Here is an 18,102-nt window from a genome sequence, read left to right as displayed (position 1 = left end):
CCAGCGCCCCCCGTCACCCCAAAGGGAATAAGCGGTAGGAAATGGATGGATGGAGGAAGCGTTGTTGTTGCGGAAATGAGAAATGAGGATAGACGTGCATGTGAACGGAACCAGATAAGTTGAGCTGTGTTAGATAGGTTGCTCAATAAAAGTTAAAAAAAGAGCGTCAGACTTATTTGTGTGCACTTCTTCTGGACGCTACAGTATACCGTATTTCCTTGAATTGTCGCCGGGGCGCTAATTAATTCAAAACCTCTTCTCACTACTGCGCTTACCGAAAGCATGCGGTAAAAGTAAGCATGCGCTAATTATTTTAAAACCTCTTCTCACTCCGACACTTACCAAAGGTATACAGTAAAAGTTTGGGTGTGATGTAAGCTTGGACCTTAAATCCTACTGAATAGCTGTTAATCTTCTCCCCTTTATGCGATTTCAAATTACCGGTATTGAAATTGGCCCTCTCCATTTGGAAAATGATGACAGGGAAGTGTCACTCGTGATGTCACGAGTTTGACCAGGCGGTAATACTAAGCATGCGCTAATTATTTTGGGAAGCGAGTTTGACCCGGCAGTAATTCAAGGCAGGCGCATAGTATATGCCCTGCGGCAATTCAAGGAAATACGGTATATGCAGACATGCAACAATTGACATGCACTAAATTGGCCTATAGTGCAGGGGTCGGGAACCTTTTTGGCTGAGACAGCCAAGAAGCCAAATATTTAAAAGTGTATTTCCGTAATGGTCATATCATTATTTTTTTTAACACTGAACACATATAAACGCGTGAATTTTTAAGTAAGACCAACATTTCTAGAGTATAATAGGTATTTTATGTTTTGCAATAACATTGTTATTCTGAAGCTAACTGTGGAGGGGGTGTGGCCTGTGGCCCTGCAGCAAAGCGAGGTGTTGCCAGGACTGGCCTCGAAATCAGCAACAGGTGCGTAGATGGCCCATCTAATCACCTGTCGCATCTGTTTATAAGCTGCAGCCAGGAGGACAGATGGGGTTGGGGCTGTAGCCAGGGTGCGAGTGAGAACGAAAGAGAAAAAGACAATTGCTGGAAAGCAACTGAGAGACTTATTGAAAAATAAAACAATATTGTAACCCTGAAACAGGCTCTCATGTCGGTGCTTGGTGGTCTGAAGAACTCCCAGGAGGGCAAACCCTACACTAACCAATAATAAATAAACAACTTCTTACCATTTACACAACTTCTTGAACACGTGTGGTAGGAAACGGATGGATGTTTTATATTTTGAACGTTATTTTTAACACTGTGATTACAAGGGGAATTATTAATTACTTACCGAGTTAAGCAGTGTCAGCTAGGATTTATTTGAGAGCCAGATGCAATCATCAAAAGAGCCACATCTGGCTCGCGAGCCATAGGTTCCTTACCCCTGCCCCAGTGTGTGAATGTGAGTGTGAATGTTGTCTGTCTCTGTGTTGGCCCTGCGATGAGGTGGCGACTTGTCCAGGGTTTTCCCCGCCTACCGCCCGAATCCAGCTGAGATAGGCTGCAGCGACCCCCCGCTACCCCAAAAGGGACAAGCGGTAGGAAATGGATGGATGGATATGCAGATTAATCAAGCAATGTAGTTTACCTTATATGCTTCTTTAAGATCAAATCATACATCAGTGAAAAGATGAGTGAGGAAATATTTAAGCAACATCAAAAACTTTTTGAGGCAGCACGGGGCAGTGAGCCCCCGCACCCCAAAAGGGACAAGTGGTAGAAAATGGTTGGATGGATGAAAACTTTTTGAATAAGATCCAGATATTGAGCGACGCAAACATAGTGTTGAAACCACATGCTTTTTGACGACGTTTAATCAAAGTTGGGTTCTGATCAGGGGCGTCACTAGACCTAATACTGTACTGGGGCACACCTGGGGCACAAATAATACATGTGAGCGTGAAAAGCACGCAATCAAAAACATTTTTAGCACTTATTTATCATAAAAAAAAACATAAATAGTGCTTTAAACTATGAAATCATATCAGATTATGTTGTATGGATCTTTGATTAACCACCTGAAATTAACTAATGCATTTGACCTACTTGTGCACTTTTTTACTTCAGACTTCTAAACTGCTACTGGTAAAAGCAAAAAGGAAGAGCAATGGATCTTTTTGAAATATATATTGCAGTAATCACCCGCAAATTTAACATCTACGAAAGTAAAACAAAAAATAAAGCACCCCTACATCTCTGGGTTGTTTTATATTATTTGATTTCCATTTATGGCAATGTGGCTAATCCTATTTCAGATACACAAAACTATAAAATATACACAAAACAATAAAGCCACAGTAGTAGAATAAATGAACAACTGTTGTGTGTCTGTTCAGGGAATCATTTTCGGAGAAGTAAACTGTAACGTCTTGTTTTCATTTTTGCAAAGTGGTCAATCACTCTGGACAGACATGGAAATATTACAGTAACTGTCATACAGTTGACCAGTGGTTCCCAACTGGTGGGTGGTGACATAAAAGTGGATAGTGTGTCATTTTCAGTGAGTCGCAGTCAGATGTGTGCGTGGAAAAAAAAAAGTTTAGGGAGAAAAAAATCAAATTGTGGCAACAAAACCAGATATTTTTTGCCATTTTTCTAGTGACTATTAGTGAGTATTTTCGCAAAAGGCAAACCCACCAACGAAGTTGGAGGAGGACTCAGGACAGACATGGAAATATATTTTCAAAAAATCTAAATGGGGCAACAAAACCTTATATTTTCAGCCATCTTTCTGAAAACAAATACTGAAATGTTACTATTTTTTCTGGAATCAAAACCAGATGCTTTAGCTGTAGCCATTTTTCTGGTGACAAAACAAGATTATTTTAGTCAAAGTCACACCGACTAACAAGACAAGTCTACTGTGCTATTTTTCTGTGAAATAAACTTGAATGATTTAAAAATTTGGTTCACGACTTGATGATATGGAAAAATGTTTTTCTTCCTGAAGATAAACCATTTGAGAAGCACTCAACTCCAGCTTACTCCAAATCATCATGGATGCAGAACCAGCAGACAATAACCAACATTAAGTTTCATGTTTATTGGAAATTCCCCCGACAGCTCGTAAATGAATATGTTTGTCTTGATACAAGGAATAACGTTAGCTAACTTAGCATCAACTTAAGACAATGATGTTGCCAAGCTAGCTAGGACTTCACTTATATCTCTCATTCCTGCTGCTTCTTCTCTGCTGCGGGCAAATAACTTTCTTAAATCCATCTAGGAGTTACAGTTTGAGTCAAATCAAAATCAAAATAACGTAATTAACAAATTGTTGTTGGCTAACGTTACCTACCTCATGCAGTGATTCTCATCCTCTCTCCCTCTCTCTCTCTCTCCCTCTCTCCCTCTCTCTCTCTCTCTCTCTCTCTCTCTCTCTCTCTCTCTCAATCTAAGTCTTGATCCACACATGAATAAGTTACCATATTAATTAGCCATGTGCTCATTATTTCGTGGAGTGAATACAGAAGCAATCAATTACCATACTAAGTAGTATGTGCGCTGTTGTCTATGTTATGTAGACGTAAAACTCTGAAACGTTTTTTTTATTGGTGAAATTTTTACTGGGGCACTGCAGATCAACAGTGGTGCACGTGCCCCAGTGAAATCTGTCTGGCGACGCCCCTGGTTCTGATGTTGATTTGAATATTGAAATATGGTCATTTCCCAACTAATATTTTACAACACAAATTCAACGTTGAAACCAAATGCTTTTTGATGACGTTTATTCAATTTCAGGTTGATTTGACCATTGACGTTTGGTCATCCAATAACGTGGATCCAACTTTGGACATCAGTGTTGTCTCAATTTACAAATACAACTATTTTGCGTTGTTTCAAAGTTAGTTTTAAAGGACATGTACTGTATGTATAATCAACGTTGTATCAATGTCTTGTGCCTGCTGGGTATACAGTATAAATACAGAAAATCCGGGAAGTATTCACAGCACTTCACTTTTCACACATTTTGTTATGTATAGCCTTATTCCATCCTTTGCAAATTCATTTTGTACTCAAAACATACAATACCTAATAATGACAATGTGAAAAAAAATGTTTTATTTAATTACTAATTCATTTAAAATAATGAACTAAAAAAACACATGCACATAAGTATTCTCGCTGGCATATAAAGACCATATGATATATACAAAGTTTGTACATCTATAAATGTGGATGCAGATGCAAAAGTGCAATATATTTATCTGTACAGTCCTCTATTTTCACCTTATTGCTCTTTTATCCTTCACTACCATGAGCTAATGCAACAAAATTTTGTTCTTACCTGTACTGTGAAGTTCAAATTTGAATGACAATAAAAAGGAAGTCTAAGTATTCACAGCCTTTGCTCAATACTTTGTTGAAGCACCTTTGTACAGCCCAGTGTTGTACGCTTAGCTTTTTCACTAGTTGCACCGGTGCTACTTGATGAAAAATTTGTGTAGCACAGATATTTTTTTATAACACCAAAAAAAATGTGTAGCAATATGAAATTGTCATGATCCGTGATCCGGATCATGTTTTGTTTAGTTATATCCTATTAGTTTTGGACTCCCTTAGCTCCTGTTTTGTGCACTTTGGGTGTTTGTTTTGGTTTCCATGGGTACTAATTGGTTTCACCTGCCTCTGATTAGTGCTCTGCACGTTCACCTGCTGTCGAGCACTAATCAGAGAGCTATTTATTCACGTTGCTTGCCATAGTTGGTGTGGCTTCATTGTTTGCTATACGCAATGGTTACGTTTTCATGTTCCTGATCCTTGCTCCTGTGTTTCCGTAGCTTCCCGTGCGATCGGCACATTTTTCTTTTGTTTGTCCTGTATTTTTGGTACTTGTATGATTTATTAGAAATAAATAATCTCCTACCTCACGCTGTCGTCCGGAGCCGTCCATTCTGCATTCCGGGAGAACAAATCCCGACCCCACCTCGCCAAACGTGACATGAAATGTGTTAAATATCACAATTTCATTACTAACACTCAAACAACGTACATATTTGAACCTCTACATATAGACACAATGCCATCATAAAGCCGACTGCAATGCTCAAACACAGACCACATCCCTAAAATGTGCTGGCACTGTCGCTAAAACGAAAAAACTAAATGTAGAATAAACGCCATCAGGAACATTAAAATAATTGACCTTTAACAATGGGTTTTTTATAGGAAAAACATTAATATAGGAGACGCACACAAATATTTTAGCTATGAACACCAACCTGCCAACTGCTTCATGATGCTATGTGACAGGCAGGCTGTGTTCTGAAAACTACTTTTAAAAAGTCATTAACTATGGTTACTTGCTACTTGCTAAATGCATCGAATTACTAACATAATCACTCTTTATTAAATGAAATTGATTAGGGAAAGTAAATATTGCGTTACCCACAAAAAACTTCAAATGTATGGAATAATGCAGTTGAGATAAGTCTCATATGAGACCATAGTGTGTGTGTGTGTGTGTGTGTGTGTGTGTGTGTGTGCGTGTGTGTGTGTGTGTGTGTGTGTGTGAGCGTGTGTGTGTGTGTGTGCCTTTTAAAAAGGAGAAACCTGCTGCCGATGATGTGTGACGTCGGTGAGTCGGAGTATGAGCCGTTTTATTAGTTTAGCAGGCTACACTTTGTCTGCTCTGACGGCAGCTCGTTTGAATCTTTTACTGGTTTGTGTTACATCTGCTTAATAAATAGATTGAATGTGCTTCCATTGCTGTTTGTTATTGTCACCAAACGTGGTATTAGTTGAATGGAAAGTTTGTTACTTCCATCATTAATTTGTTACATTTTCCCCCCGACTTTTGTAGTGTGCCACAAGCTTGGCACACCTGTCTTTATTTCACCCATTCCTCTTATGCTCATTCCTCTTTGCAGCACATCTCAAGCTCCATCAGGTTGGATGGTAAGTGTTGGTTTTCATCCAGGATGTCTCTGTACATTGCTGCATTCATCTTTCCGTCTAATGCCATGCTGACGAGTCTTTCAGTTCCTCATGCTAAAAAACATTCCCACAGCATAATGCTGCCACCATCATAGGAACGGTATTGGCCTGGTGATGAGCGGTGCCTGGTTTCCCCAAAACATTCATGCCAAAAAGTTAAATCTTTGTCTCATTAGACCAGAAAATTTTGTCTCTCAAGGTTTGAGAGTCTCTTTCAGGTGCATGTTGGCAAACTTTTTACGAAGAAACGGCTTCTGTCTGGCCAACCTATACCAAACAGGCCTAATTGGTGGTTAGCTGCAGAGATGGTTGTTCTTCTCTAAGGTACTCTCTCTCTCTCTCTCTCTCTCTCTCTCTCTCTCTCTCTCTCTCTCTCTCTCTCTCGCTTTATTGTCATTGATCAGCAGGTGAACAGCAAAATTATGATGGACCACTCTCCCCTAGTGGATGAACAACAATAGTGCAATAATAAATGTAAAACGCCTACATTTACTCTCCATAAAAAAGCTCCCCTCCAGCAACCAATGAGACCTCTCCCCCCACTCCTTTCTTGATGTCTTGAATGGGATATCTGTGGAGTTAGGTGACTAGTGTCAAGTGTTCAGGAGCTATGATGGCCCAGAGGTATTGTTTTTGAGGCAATTAGTTCAGCTCCTTCAGAACCGTTATACCTTCTGCTGGAGGGCACAATGTCGAAATGCCCCAGTCAGGAGGTTAGGAGTCAGACAGGGTCCTCCTGGCTCTGTTTTTCACGCAATGTCCTCCAGAAGCAGCAGGGGGCAGTCGATGATTTTCAGAGCTGCCTTGATGACCCCAGCTGGAGGGTTTTCGTGTTCTTGGCTATATACAGTATAGGCAGAGTACCATACAGTGATGCAATAGGTCAGTCAGGACAGTTTCCACCATGGAGCAATATAGAAAGTACACAGAAGGGCTGTCTTAATACCACATTTCTTAAGAAGTCTAAATAAATGCAGTCCCTACGGGGGTTTCCTGATCACTGCTGCCATGTTGGTTGACCATGTTAAATCATTCGCCACGTGAACCACGAGGAACTTGAATGATGTTCCTTGCTCAACGCTGATGCCGTCAAGTGCAGTGTTTTTCAACCACTGTGGCGGCACCCTAGTGTACCGTGGGTGATTGTGTAATTTCACCTAATTGGGTTAAAAATATATTTTGCAAACCAGTAATTATAATCCGCAAATGTGCCGTTGTTGAGTGTCTGTGCTGTCTAGAGCTCGGCAGAGTAACCGTGTAATACTCTTCCACATCAGTAGGTGGCAGCATGTAGCTAATTGCTTTGTAGATGTCATGGTTTGTCGTGATCACAATATGCGGGAGGCAGCGTGTAGGTAAAAAGGTATCTAACACTTAACCAAAAACAAATAAAAGGCAAGTGCCGCTAAGAAAAGGCATCGAAGCTTAGGGATGGCTGTGCAAAACGAAACTAAAACTAAACTGGCTGCAAAGTAAACAAAAACAGAATGCTAGATGACAGCAAAGACTTACAGCGTGTGGAGCAGACGGCGTCCACAAAGTACATCCGTACATGACATGACAATCCACAATGTCCCCTCAAAGAAGGATAGCGCAACTTAAATAGTCTTAAATGCAAAAACAAAGCAGATGCGGGGAATAGCGTTCAAGGAAGACATGAAACTGCTCCAGGAAAATACCAACAAATGAGGAAAAGCCACCAAAATTGAAGCGCAAGACAAGAACTAAAACACTACACAGAGGAAAACACCCAACAACTCAAAATAGGTCAAGGCGTGATGTGACAGGTGGTGACGGTACACCTACTTTGAGACAAGAGCTATAGTGATGCATGGTTGATTATGGTTTGAATTCATATCCAACAATTGCGAGAACAACTTTTTATTGTCAATATCAGCTACTGAGTTTCATTTTTCATTGATTTCTGCTGGTTGTGTGCCTCAGGATTTTTTCAATGGAAAAAAATGTACCTCGGCTCAGAAAAGGTTGAAAAACACTGGTCCAGTGGAGCGGGGTCTCCTCTCTTTCTTCTCCAGTCCATCATTATCTCCTTTGTCTTGCTGGCAATCAACAAGAGATCGTTCGCTGGGCACCACGCCTCGAGCATCTGGACCTCTTCCATGAGCTGTCTTGGGACCATTGGAAACGAATTTGACGATGGTGTGAAAAAGGAAGGGACTCAGCACACAACCCTGGTGTGTGCCTGTGTTGACGCATGTGACCCAGCATTCACTATTCGGTCAGTAAGGAAGCTGTTTATCCACTTACATGTGATTTGTGGAAAGTCCAGGTCAGTCATATACAAGCATATATATTAAATATATATAAGGGATGTCAAAGTCAACGCGATAACGTTTTAACTCTAAGTTCCAATAACGGCACTCATTTTTTTTAAAGAGCAATTGACGCACACACATAATTTTTGACCCTTTGGCCGACCCGTAGCGAGGGGGAACTCAGCTGATTTGGCTTGTTACTGATGGGCCACAATCAGGAAAATAGCGATCAGAAATAGAAAAAGAAAAGGGTACATTATGCAAATATCATTAAGGTCGCTTGTCGAACAACTGCCATGGCACCTGATGCTGGAAGCGAGGCATGTGGAAAAACCGCTGCGGTGAGCTGATGTCCATTGCCATGTCGACCAGATAGATCTGCAGGAGTAGCTGTGTTGTGGTAAATATAGTCATTCATCCAGGTCACTACTCTCTCAGGACATTCAAAGTATTTGATTAAGTGATCGCAACAGCAATGTTCAGACTGAGGACCGAAAGTTGTGGAACATGTGATTGGAAGTCAATTTTCAAGTCTGAAAGATGATGAACTCTTCTACAATAACTGGATGTGGTCTCCATGGCTTCCCCGAACTCCTCCCATGTCCGAGTTTTTGCGTCTGCAAACGTCAAAGCCACACATCGCTTGCCCTTTCAGCATATCCTCTGCCTCCGGCGTCCAATGAGCCAAAAGGACCAGATAGGACTCCTTCTTCAGCTTAACGGCATCTCTCGCCACGACAACAGCAGGTTCTTAGATTACTGCCACGGCAGGCACTGCCAGGTCTGTCCGGCATCCTCCCCCACCATCGGAGTCGTCTCACCACCAGGTGGTGATCAGTTGACAGTGCTGCTCATCTCTTCACTCGAGTGTCCAAAACATGAGACTGCAAATCCGATGATACAACCACAAAGTTGATCATCAAACTGCGGCCTGGGGTGTCCCGGTACCGTTATGTTGAACCCGGTGTTTGTTATGGACAATCCAATAACAAAACACCACAGTGGTTCAAGTCAGGGCGTCTGTTTCTCTCAATCACGCCTCTTCCGGTCTTACTGTCGTTGCCAGCATGAGCACTGAAGTCCCCCAGTAGAACAAGGGAATCACCCATAGGGACTTCAAAAAGGGTGGGCACTCTGGTACTGCAGCAGTCAGGACCCATCCCTCCACCCTTTAGAATGGAATAGAATAGTATAGAAAGTACTTTATTGATCCCTAGGGGAAATTCATATATATATATATATATATATATATATATATATATATATATATAAGGGTGTGGGAAAAAATCGATTCGAATACGAATCGCGATTCTTACGTTGTGCGATTCAGAATCGATTCTCTTTTTTTAAATCAATTTATTTATTTTTTTTTATTTAAATTTTTTTTTTTTTTAACAATCCAACAAAACAATACACAGCAATACCATAACAATGCAATCCAATTCCAAAACCAAACCTGACCCAGCAGCACTCTGCAATAAACAGAGCAATTGAAAGGAGACACAAACATGACATAGAACAAACCAAAAGTAGTGAAACAAAAATTAATATTATCAACAACAGCATCAATATTAGTTATAATTTCAGCATAGCAGTGATTAAAAATCCCTCATTGACATTATCATTAGACATTTATAAAAAATAAAAAAAAAGAACCATAGTGTCACAGTGGCTTACACTTGCATCGCATCTCATAAGCTTGACAACACACTGTGTCAAATGTTTTCACAAAGATAAAATAAGTCATATTTTTGGTTCGTTTAATAGTTGAAACACATTTACATTACTGCAATCAGTTGATAAAACATTGTCCTTTACAATTATAAAAGCTTTTTTTTAAGAATCTACTACTCTGCTAGCACGTCAGCAGACTGGGGTAGATCCTGCTGAAATCCTATGTATTGAATGAATACAGAATTGTTTTGAAGCGGAAAAATATCATTTTTGAAACGAGAATCGCGTTGAATCGAAAAAAAAAATCGATATGTAATCTAATCGTGACCCAAGAATCGATATTGAATCGAATTGTGGGACACCCAAAGATTCGCAGCCCTAATATATATATATATATATATATATATATATATATATATATATATATATATATATATATATATATATATATATATATACATTTTCTACCGCTTATTCCCTTTGGGGTCACGGAGGGCGCTGGTGCATATCTCAGCTACAGTCGGGCGGAAGGGGTGTACACCCTGGACAAGTCGCCACCTCATCGCAGATATATATACATATATATGTATATATATATATATATATATATATATATATATATATATATATATATATGTATGAATTATATATACATAGCTTATATGTATACACACATACGTAATTTAATTTATAATTTAGTTTATAATTTAAGGCTTCACGGTGGGAGAGGGGTTAGTGCGTCTGCCTTACAATACGAAGGTCCTGAGTAGTCCTGGGTTCAATCGTGGGCTCGGGATCTTTCTGTGTGGAGTTTGCATGTCCTCCCCATGAATGCGTGGGTTCCAGCTTCATCCCACCTCCAAAGACATGCACCTGGGGATACGTTGATTGGCAACACTAAATTGGCCCTAGTGTGTGAATGTGAGTGTGAATGTTGTCTGTGTTGGCCAAGCGATGAGATGGCGACTTGTCCAGGGTGTACGCCGCCTTCCGCCCGATTGTAGCTGAGATAGGCACCAGCGCCCCCCCAGCGTCATTATTGTCACCGATGTCCCACTGGGTGTGAGTTTTCCTTGCCCTTATGTGGGCCTACCGGGGATGTCGTAGTGGTTTGTGCAGCCCTTTGAGACACTAGTGATTTAGGGCTATATAAGTAAACATTGATTGATTGATTGAAATGGATGGATGGATGGATGGATGTATATATACATAGCATATATGTGTATACACATACATAATTTAATTTATAATTTAGTTTATAATTTATTTATATTCATATATGTATATATATATATATATATATATATATATATATTACATGTATGTATATATATATATATATATATATATATATATATATATATATTACATGTATGTGTATATATATATATATATATATATATATATATATACATTTTCTACCGCTTATTCCCTTTTGGGGTCGCGGGGGGCGCTGGTGCCTATCTCAGCTACAATCGGGCGGAAGGTGGTGTACACCCTGGACAAGTATATATATATATATATATATATATATATATATATATATATATATATATATACATATATATTATATATATGTTCATTCATATTGTCTTACATGTAATCTTATTGACATTATTTTTAGCAAGAATATATAAAAAGATGAATGAATATGACTTATACACTGATAATTGAACAACTACCCATCAGAAGAACAGAATCCTCTGATTTGCATCGAGGTCCAGGTCCACAGTTTGCTTGTTTGGAGATGAAACACTTGAAAGCCCAGCTCTTGCGTCATAAAGCCAATGTACGTTGAAAGGGTGACGTCACTAGCCCCCTCACCAATCATAGAGTTTTTCTTTCAAGCCACGGGGGTTAAAGCCATCCGTTAGTCGGGCATCAGTTGGTGCTAGCGACGTTGTGCTAACGGCTAGCTTAGCCAAGACCTGTTGGATTTACAGGTGAGTCCTTGGTCTTACAGGTGAGTCCGGCCTTTGTCAAAATTTTAGACAACTTAGGAATTGTTCAGTTGGCTCATTAATCATTTCAAGAGGATTTAGATGCACTTTTTGTCAAAGCTAAATGATGGAAAATAAGTCAAGTGTCAAATGGATATGGATGATTTTTTTTAATCAGTTACATTCTAACATAGGACTAGTCCTACTTGCTAGTTCTCTTAAAATATGTGTTAATTTTACATGGTAGTCCTCTTTAAAAACTTGTTTATCCGACATGCTGGTCCTCCTGAAATACTTGTTATTGCTAGTCCTCCTAAAAGACTATTTATTCCTACTTGGTAAAGACTAGTTCATCCCACAAGTTAGTCATTTCAAAGACTAGCATCATAGACTAACCTTGAGGATGTATAAAAAGCATTGATTCCTCAGTTTGTGTCTTTATTCTTTGTATCTTGTGATGATGAGGATATCATTGTTAACGTTTGCATTTTAGCACCACTTCACCCATCTCACCATGAGCGCCAGAAGCCACAGATCTTGGTAAGTCCTCACTCTCTCTCACGCACGCACACACGTCTTGTGATGTCATCAATGTGTGTCATTTGTGTTGTGTTCAGCACCAAGCGATGTTGGAGCTGCTCACAAACCAAAGACGTGCGTGGGCGATTGCCTAGAGTAACAGTGGGAAAGACGGAGTGGATAAAACGTGAGGTAAGGATGGAATTTCAACATGGAGCTGACCTTATGTGGGCTCTACCAAGGATGTCGTTGTGGTTTGTGCAGCCCTTTGAGACACTGGTGATTTAGGGCTATATAAATAAACATTGATTGATTTGATTGATTGACATGACCAAGAGTCATATTAATGAGTAATTAAGAAAGTAACAACTCATAGGTAATAATGTTCTTACGTCTATTCAGGATGAAAGGTCAGATGTGGACTGGCCACGGGACAAGAGTCCCGAACTCGTAAAAGGTCCGTGGACCCTAGAGGAGGATGAGAGGGTGAGTCCCGGCATGGTCAGCAGCCAATTCGTCGGCTGTGCCGCTGAGTGACGCGGTGACGTGTCGCAGGTGGTGGGGTTGGTCCACAAGTTTGGCATGAAGCAGTGGTCGCTCATCGCCAAGCACATGCGCAGCAGGAACGGGAAGCAGTGTCGTGAGCGCTGGCTCAACCATCTCAACCCCTTGGTGAACAAGAGCCGGTGGACCCCTGAGGAGGACCGCATCATTTGCCAGGCCCAACGGCTACTGGGAAACCGCTGGGCCAACATCTCCAAACTGCTGCCCGGCAGGTATGTGCCCAGCACTTTTCGCGCCCGCGCCTCTTGCACCTCAATAGGCACCCTAATTTCTTCTCAGGCCTGATAATGCCATCAAAAACCGCTGGAACTCGACCTTGAAGAGGAAGATGCAGAAGGAAAGCGGCCGACTCTGCCTGCGTCACCCTGACTCCAGCAACCTTGTTAACACCTCCTCAAGCTCCTCCTCTAGCTCCTCCTCCAGCGGCCCCGCCTCCAGCATAGCTGACGCCACTGCCACAAAGGTTTGTCCATCTCTGACCTCCTGCAACATGTTACATCAATGATAATTTGCATGGAACACGTTTGAGAGCCTTAACAATTGATATTTACTTTCACATTTACCATTTCTACTATTTAATATGTAACATAGGAGTAACATTTATAACATTTCATATGTAACACATTAACATTAATGTGTAAAAATATGTTACATTAACAATGTAACATGTAGGAGAGAGGTTTTCAACAAGGGGTTTGTGATCCCTAGGGGTCTCGCAGAGGTACTGCTGAAGGGGGGACAGGAAATGTTTTGAACCTCGATTTACGAACTTCTAAAAGTTTGTATAGCGAAGTGCAAATTTGTCCTTAAGAAAAATAAACAATGTAAATATGAATAACAGGTTCCAGCCTTGACAAAAGTTCCTATTTTAGATCACGTTTATGCACTTTGAACAATAAAAAGTGCTATACAGTACTGTTTATGCCAACACGTGCATAAATTACCAGAAATCACACAAATCTCTTAACTCAAACAACCATGTTGCTATGAGGGGCAGATATCATAAGTCTTACTTCTTTCTGCTCCTTTCTGTTCTTTATTTAAAATGTTATGTTTATTGTTTTTTGTTTGACCTTAACTGAATGAAATGAAAACAAACAAATATGAAACATTTTAAAGAGTAACATCCACTTATAGTACAATGCCATCAGCAAATTAGAGAGGAGAGAAAGTGGTGCAGGCAAAGGGGGAAAGAGAGGGGGTTGGGGGTAGAGGCCGTGTGTGTGTGTGTGTGTGTGTGTGTGTGCGTGTGCGTGTACGTGTTGTGGTCTTGGAAGAGGTCCGCTGAATGAGAGGTAGTATTCTCTGTTGCAAAATTAGTCTGCTTTGGCATATTTTTTTTCAGAAGAGTTTGTTCTCATCACAACTAAAAACGTGTTGTAGTATTTAGTCAGCTTTCTCAATCTCTTCAGTATGAGCAAAAAATGGCTGCCAGCAGGACACAAAATAGATGAATGAAGCGTTCGAACACAGAGACATGGTTTGTACACAGACGCATATTTTCGCCGCCTAAAAGTTCGCAAACCAAAAGGTTTTCAAAAAGAGGGATACGGAAATCAAGGTTCCACTATATGAATAGAGTAGAATAGAAAGTACTTTATTGATACCTGGGGGAAATTCATCATTTGTATATATAGACTGGTGTAAAAGGGTTAAGTGCATGTGCCTCACAATACTAAGGTGCTTGGTTTGATCCCCGGGCTCGGGGTCTTTCTGTGTGGGGTTTGCATGTTTTCCCCGTGACTGCGTGGGTTCCCTCTGGGTACTCCAGCTTCCTCCCACCTCCAAAGACATGTACCTGGGGATAGGTTAATTGGCAACACTAAATTGGCCCTAGAGTGTGAATGTTGTCTACCTGCGATGAGCTGGCGACTTGTCCAGGGTGTGCCCCACCCTCTGCTCGAGTGCAGCCGAGCAGCACCCACCGCAACCACAGAGGGACAAATGGTAGAAGATGGATGGACAGTTAACATAACATTTAGGATCTGTCCTTAAGCATTTAACATTTTATACAGGACATGTAACATCTATAACATTTTATATGTTACTACATGCTAATATTTATTATCTAACAACATGTAACATTAAGCATGTACGTCATTCTGTTTGTTGTGAAGGATCAGCTGATGAGCAGTGAGGTTCTCACCATGTTGACTGACTGGAGCCCTGCCCACAGCGGCGACCAGAAAGAGAGAGCCACCATGCTGTCACGCTCAGAGGTAAAAAAAAAAAAAAAAACCTTTTTTTTTTTTTTAAAACGCCACATGCCACGCAAGTATGACACGTGTCAAATCAGGTTGTGTGTGATGACCGCGAAGCCGTGTGAGCCATGACATAAAGTACGAGTCATCACTTTTTTCTTAAAATTCGCTTCTGAAGGCTTTGATTGTTTGTGCAGCGATGAGATAAAATAGGATTAGGATAAGGGGGAAATTATATGGTTGCGGTGTAGATACAAAAAGTCCACAAAAATAAGGTGAAAACAAAGGACAATAATGAAGGAACTAGCTGTCACTTCTACATACAGCTAAAAACTCCATAAGATAAACAATGAGCAAATACATATTGTGCAAAATGCATAGACAAACAACAAAACAAAACCACCATTTCAACACCTACATACTGTACACTGCAGTGGACCTCTGCAGTGCTCCACAATCTTGTCTGATGGGTTGGGGGGGACGCACGGCTAGAGACAGGAAGAGGCCCAACGAAGCAACCAAGAGAGCTGACTTCTTCCTAGGCTGCCCTCTAACCCCCTGCCAATGTCCGCCCGTGAGGATGAGCGAGAATCTGTATAGTGAGTGTCCAATACATGCTCATCCCGCTCCGTGAAGCTCATCCTTCCCGGTACTCAATGCTAGCAGCACATCCCCATCACCTTCGGTATCTACGGGGACCGGTATGGCGGAGAGCCAGCAGTTTGTCTCTGGTGCAAACATGGCCGAAAGGCAAAAAAACACCAAAAAGCACAGCAGAACTAATGAAAGGGCCACCCCTTGTTGTGCAGGCCCGAAAGGCAAAAACACATTAAAACAAGACGGTAACATCAGGAACACGGAGGATACACAAGAGTGCAGAAATTCTGCAACCAGCAGCGCTATTTTGGAAAAAAACATTTGTGATAAATCAGTGGATTGCTGAACGGAATCACACATTGATGATTAATTCTGGTCATCAATACCTGTACTGGACATGCAGCATGTACAACAGGAGTGTCCGGAGTGCGGTTCAGGGGTCCTTTGGGGCCTTAAGATGTTTTTTTATTGGCTCCCAATACTTTTCAGAAACAAAGTGAAACAAAGCCTGCATCAAGACATTACAATCCCTTAAAATGGCTGCTAACCAAAATGACCGACTACCTTGGCCTTGTAGTAATTGATATTTGATGGTTTCATGTGCCATGTAAATACACATACTACGTTTTACAGGATTTTAAGCCTGCAATAAGGTGATTAGACTTAGACTCACTTTAATGAGCCACAAGGGAAATTGCTCAAATTTTTAAGCATAATAATACAAAATTATATTGATAATAATTATAATAATAGTAATATTAACCATTTCAAGAGAATCTTTTGTCATATATATATAAAAAAAAGTTTTTTCTTGAAATATATTTTTGTTAGCGTGTTAATGGATTAAAATCAATATCGCCCCACACCTTTCACCATTTCTGTCCAACACACATCCCAGCAGGCACAAGACATTAAAACAATGTTGAGAACTTGTGGAATTAGGTCCTGACGTTGACCAACTCAAACATAATGTTGAAACAACATGCTTTTTGACGGGGTTAAATCAATGTTGGGTTCTGACGTTGATTTGACTATTGAATTTTGGTCATTTCTCAAACAAAATTCTACAAGACAAATACAACTTTAAAACAACATGCTTTTTGACTACGTTAATGTATTAAATAAATAATAAATGGGTTGTACTAGTATAGCGCTTTTCTACCTACAAGGTACTCAAAGCGCTTTGACACTACTTCCACATTTACCCATTCACACACACATTCACACACTGATGGAGGGAGCTGCCATGCAAGGTGCTAACCAGCACCCATCAGGAGCAAGGGTGAAGTGTCTTTCTCAGGACACAACGGACGTGACGAGGTTGGTACTAGGTGGGGATTGAACCAGGGACCCTCGTGTTGCGCACGGCCACTCTTCCACTGCGGCACAATTTAACTTTTTTAAGTTTGGTCATTTCCCAACCATCAAAGTGGATGGTTGGGAAATGGGAACGGAACAATTTTCCTTGTGGATCATTAAAGTTTGTCCAAGTCTAAGGATCAAACGTTGGACATCAACTCACTTTACAAATACAAAGTTGTTTCAAAGTCCATTTTAAAGGACATGTATGTAAGATCTACGCAATATCTTGTGCCTGCTGGGATATTGTGTATTCAAAAAGTCACGCATTGTCATCTTGTCAAGGATCAGCTGATGAGCAGCGAGGTGATCTCCATGTTTACCGACCGCAGCCCGGCCTACAGCGGCGAGCACAAAGACAGAGCCGCCATGCTGTCACGCTCAGAGGTAAACACCGTTTGCACACAACTGCACAATGTTTGACAGCTTGGTAAATTGACGAATGTGGTGTCAGTTCTTCAGTCGAGGGGCCGTGGAAGACGGAAAGATGGGACCTGTCAGCTCTGCCCCCAATGAAGAGTTGACATCACGTGATGTGTTCAGGACCACGGAGATGAGATGGTTTTTGACTTCAGCTCCCATGATGGCTATGCCCTCAAAGACAGACAGCGGCCATCCGGACGAGGCAAGAGACAAACACCTGCAATGGCACCCACAAGGCGGTACGGCAGATTTTGATGCATCAATTTTGTACTCAAGCAGATACGCGGCCACAGTCCACAGAGTGGCTTTCAGCCGGTGCATCGGTGTCTCAGCTGGGTCCTGGACGAAGGTGAGCCGGGAGGCTTCCCACTGGTTGGACAGGAAGTGTGGTGGTGCCGACAGCCCCTCGATGCCGCCGAGGAAAACCTTCAAAAGCGAAGCAACCCCTTTGAGGTGCACTAACATTTAGCACGAGGTGCACAAGGTGGCCAAGTTCCCCAGTTAACTTGATATTCACACATAAACTATAACAATATTTATCTTTTTGTTCATTTGTTGGCAGAAACACGCAGTTGAAGCAGTCAGCGAGTCA

The 18,102-nt window shown here is 41.0% G+C and overlaps 1 protein-coding gene across 1 annotated transcript; it reads left to right on the top strand.

The window, feature by feature from the left end:
• Window positions 1-12,204: 12,204 nt before the first annotated feature.
• Window positions 12,205-17,730, top strand: LOC133567898 (transcriptional activator Myb-like; the record flags this gene model as incomplete). The annotated part of the gene is made up of 8 exons (XM_061919515.1): window positions 12,205-12,387; window positions 12,465-12,558; window positions 12,769-12,852; window positions 12,922-13,142; window positions 13,210-13,393; window positions 15,048-15,149; window positions 17,373-17,474; window positions 17,542-17,730. Coding segments are annotated over exons 1-8 (1,002 nt in total), but the record flags the coding sequence as incomplete, so codon positions are not given.
• Between the last annotated feature and the right edge of the window lie 372 nt (window positions 17,731-18,102).

Source organism: Nerophis ophidion, linkage group LG14 (genome assembly GCF_033978795.1).
Source record: "Nerophis ophidion isolate RoL-2023_Sa linkage group LG14, RoL_Noph_v1.0, whole genome shotgun sequence".
Classification (NCBI taxonomy): Eukaryota; Metazoa; Chordata; class Actinopteri; order Syngnathiformes; family Syngnathidae; genus Nerophis; species Nerophis ophidion.
This window is presented reverse-complemented; position numbering and strand designations above follow the sequence as displayed.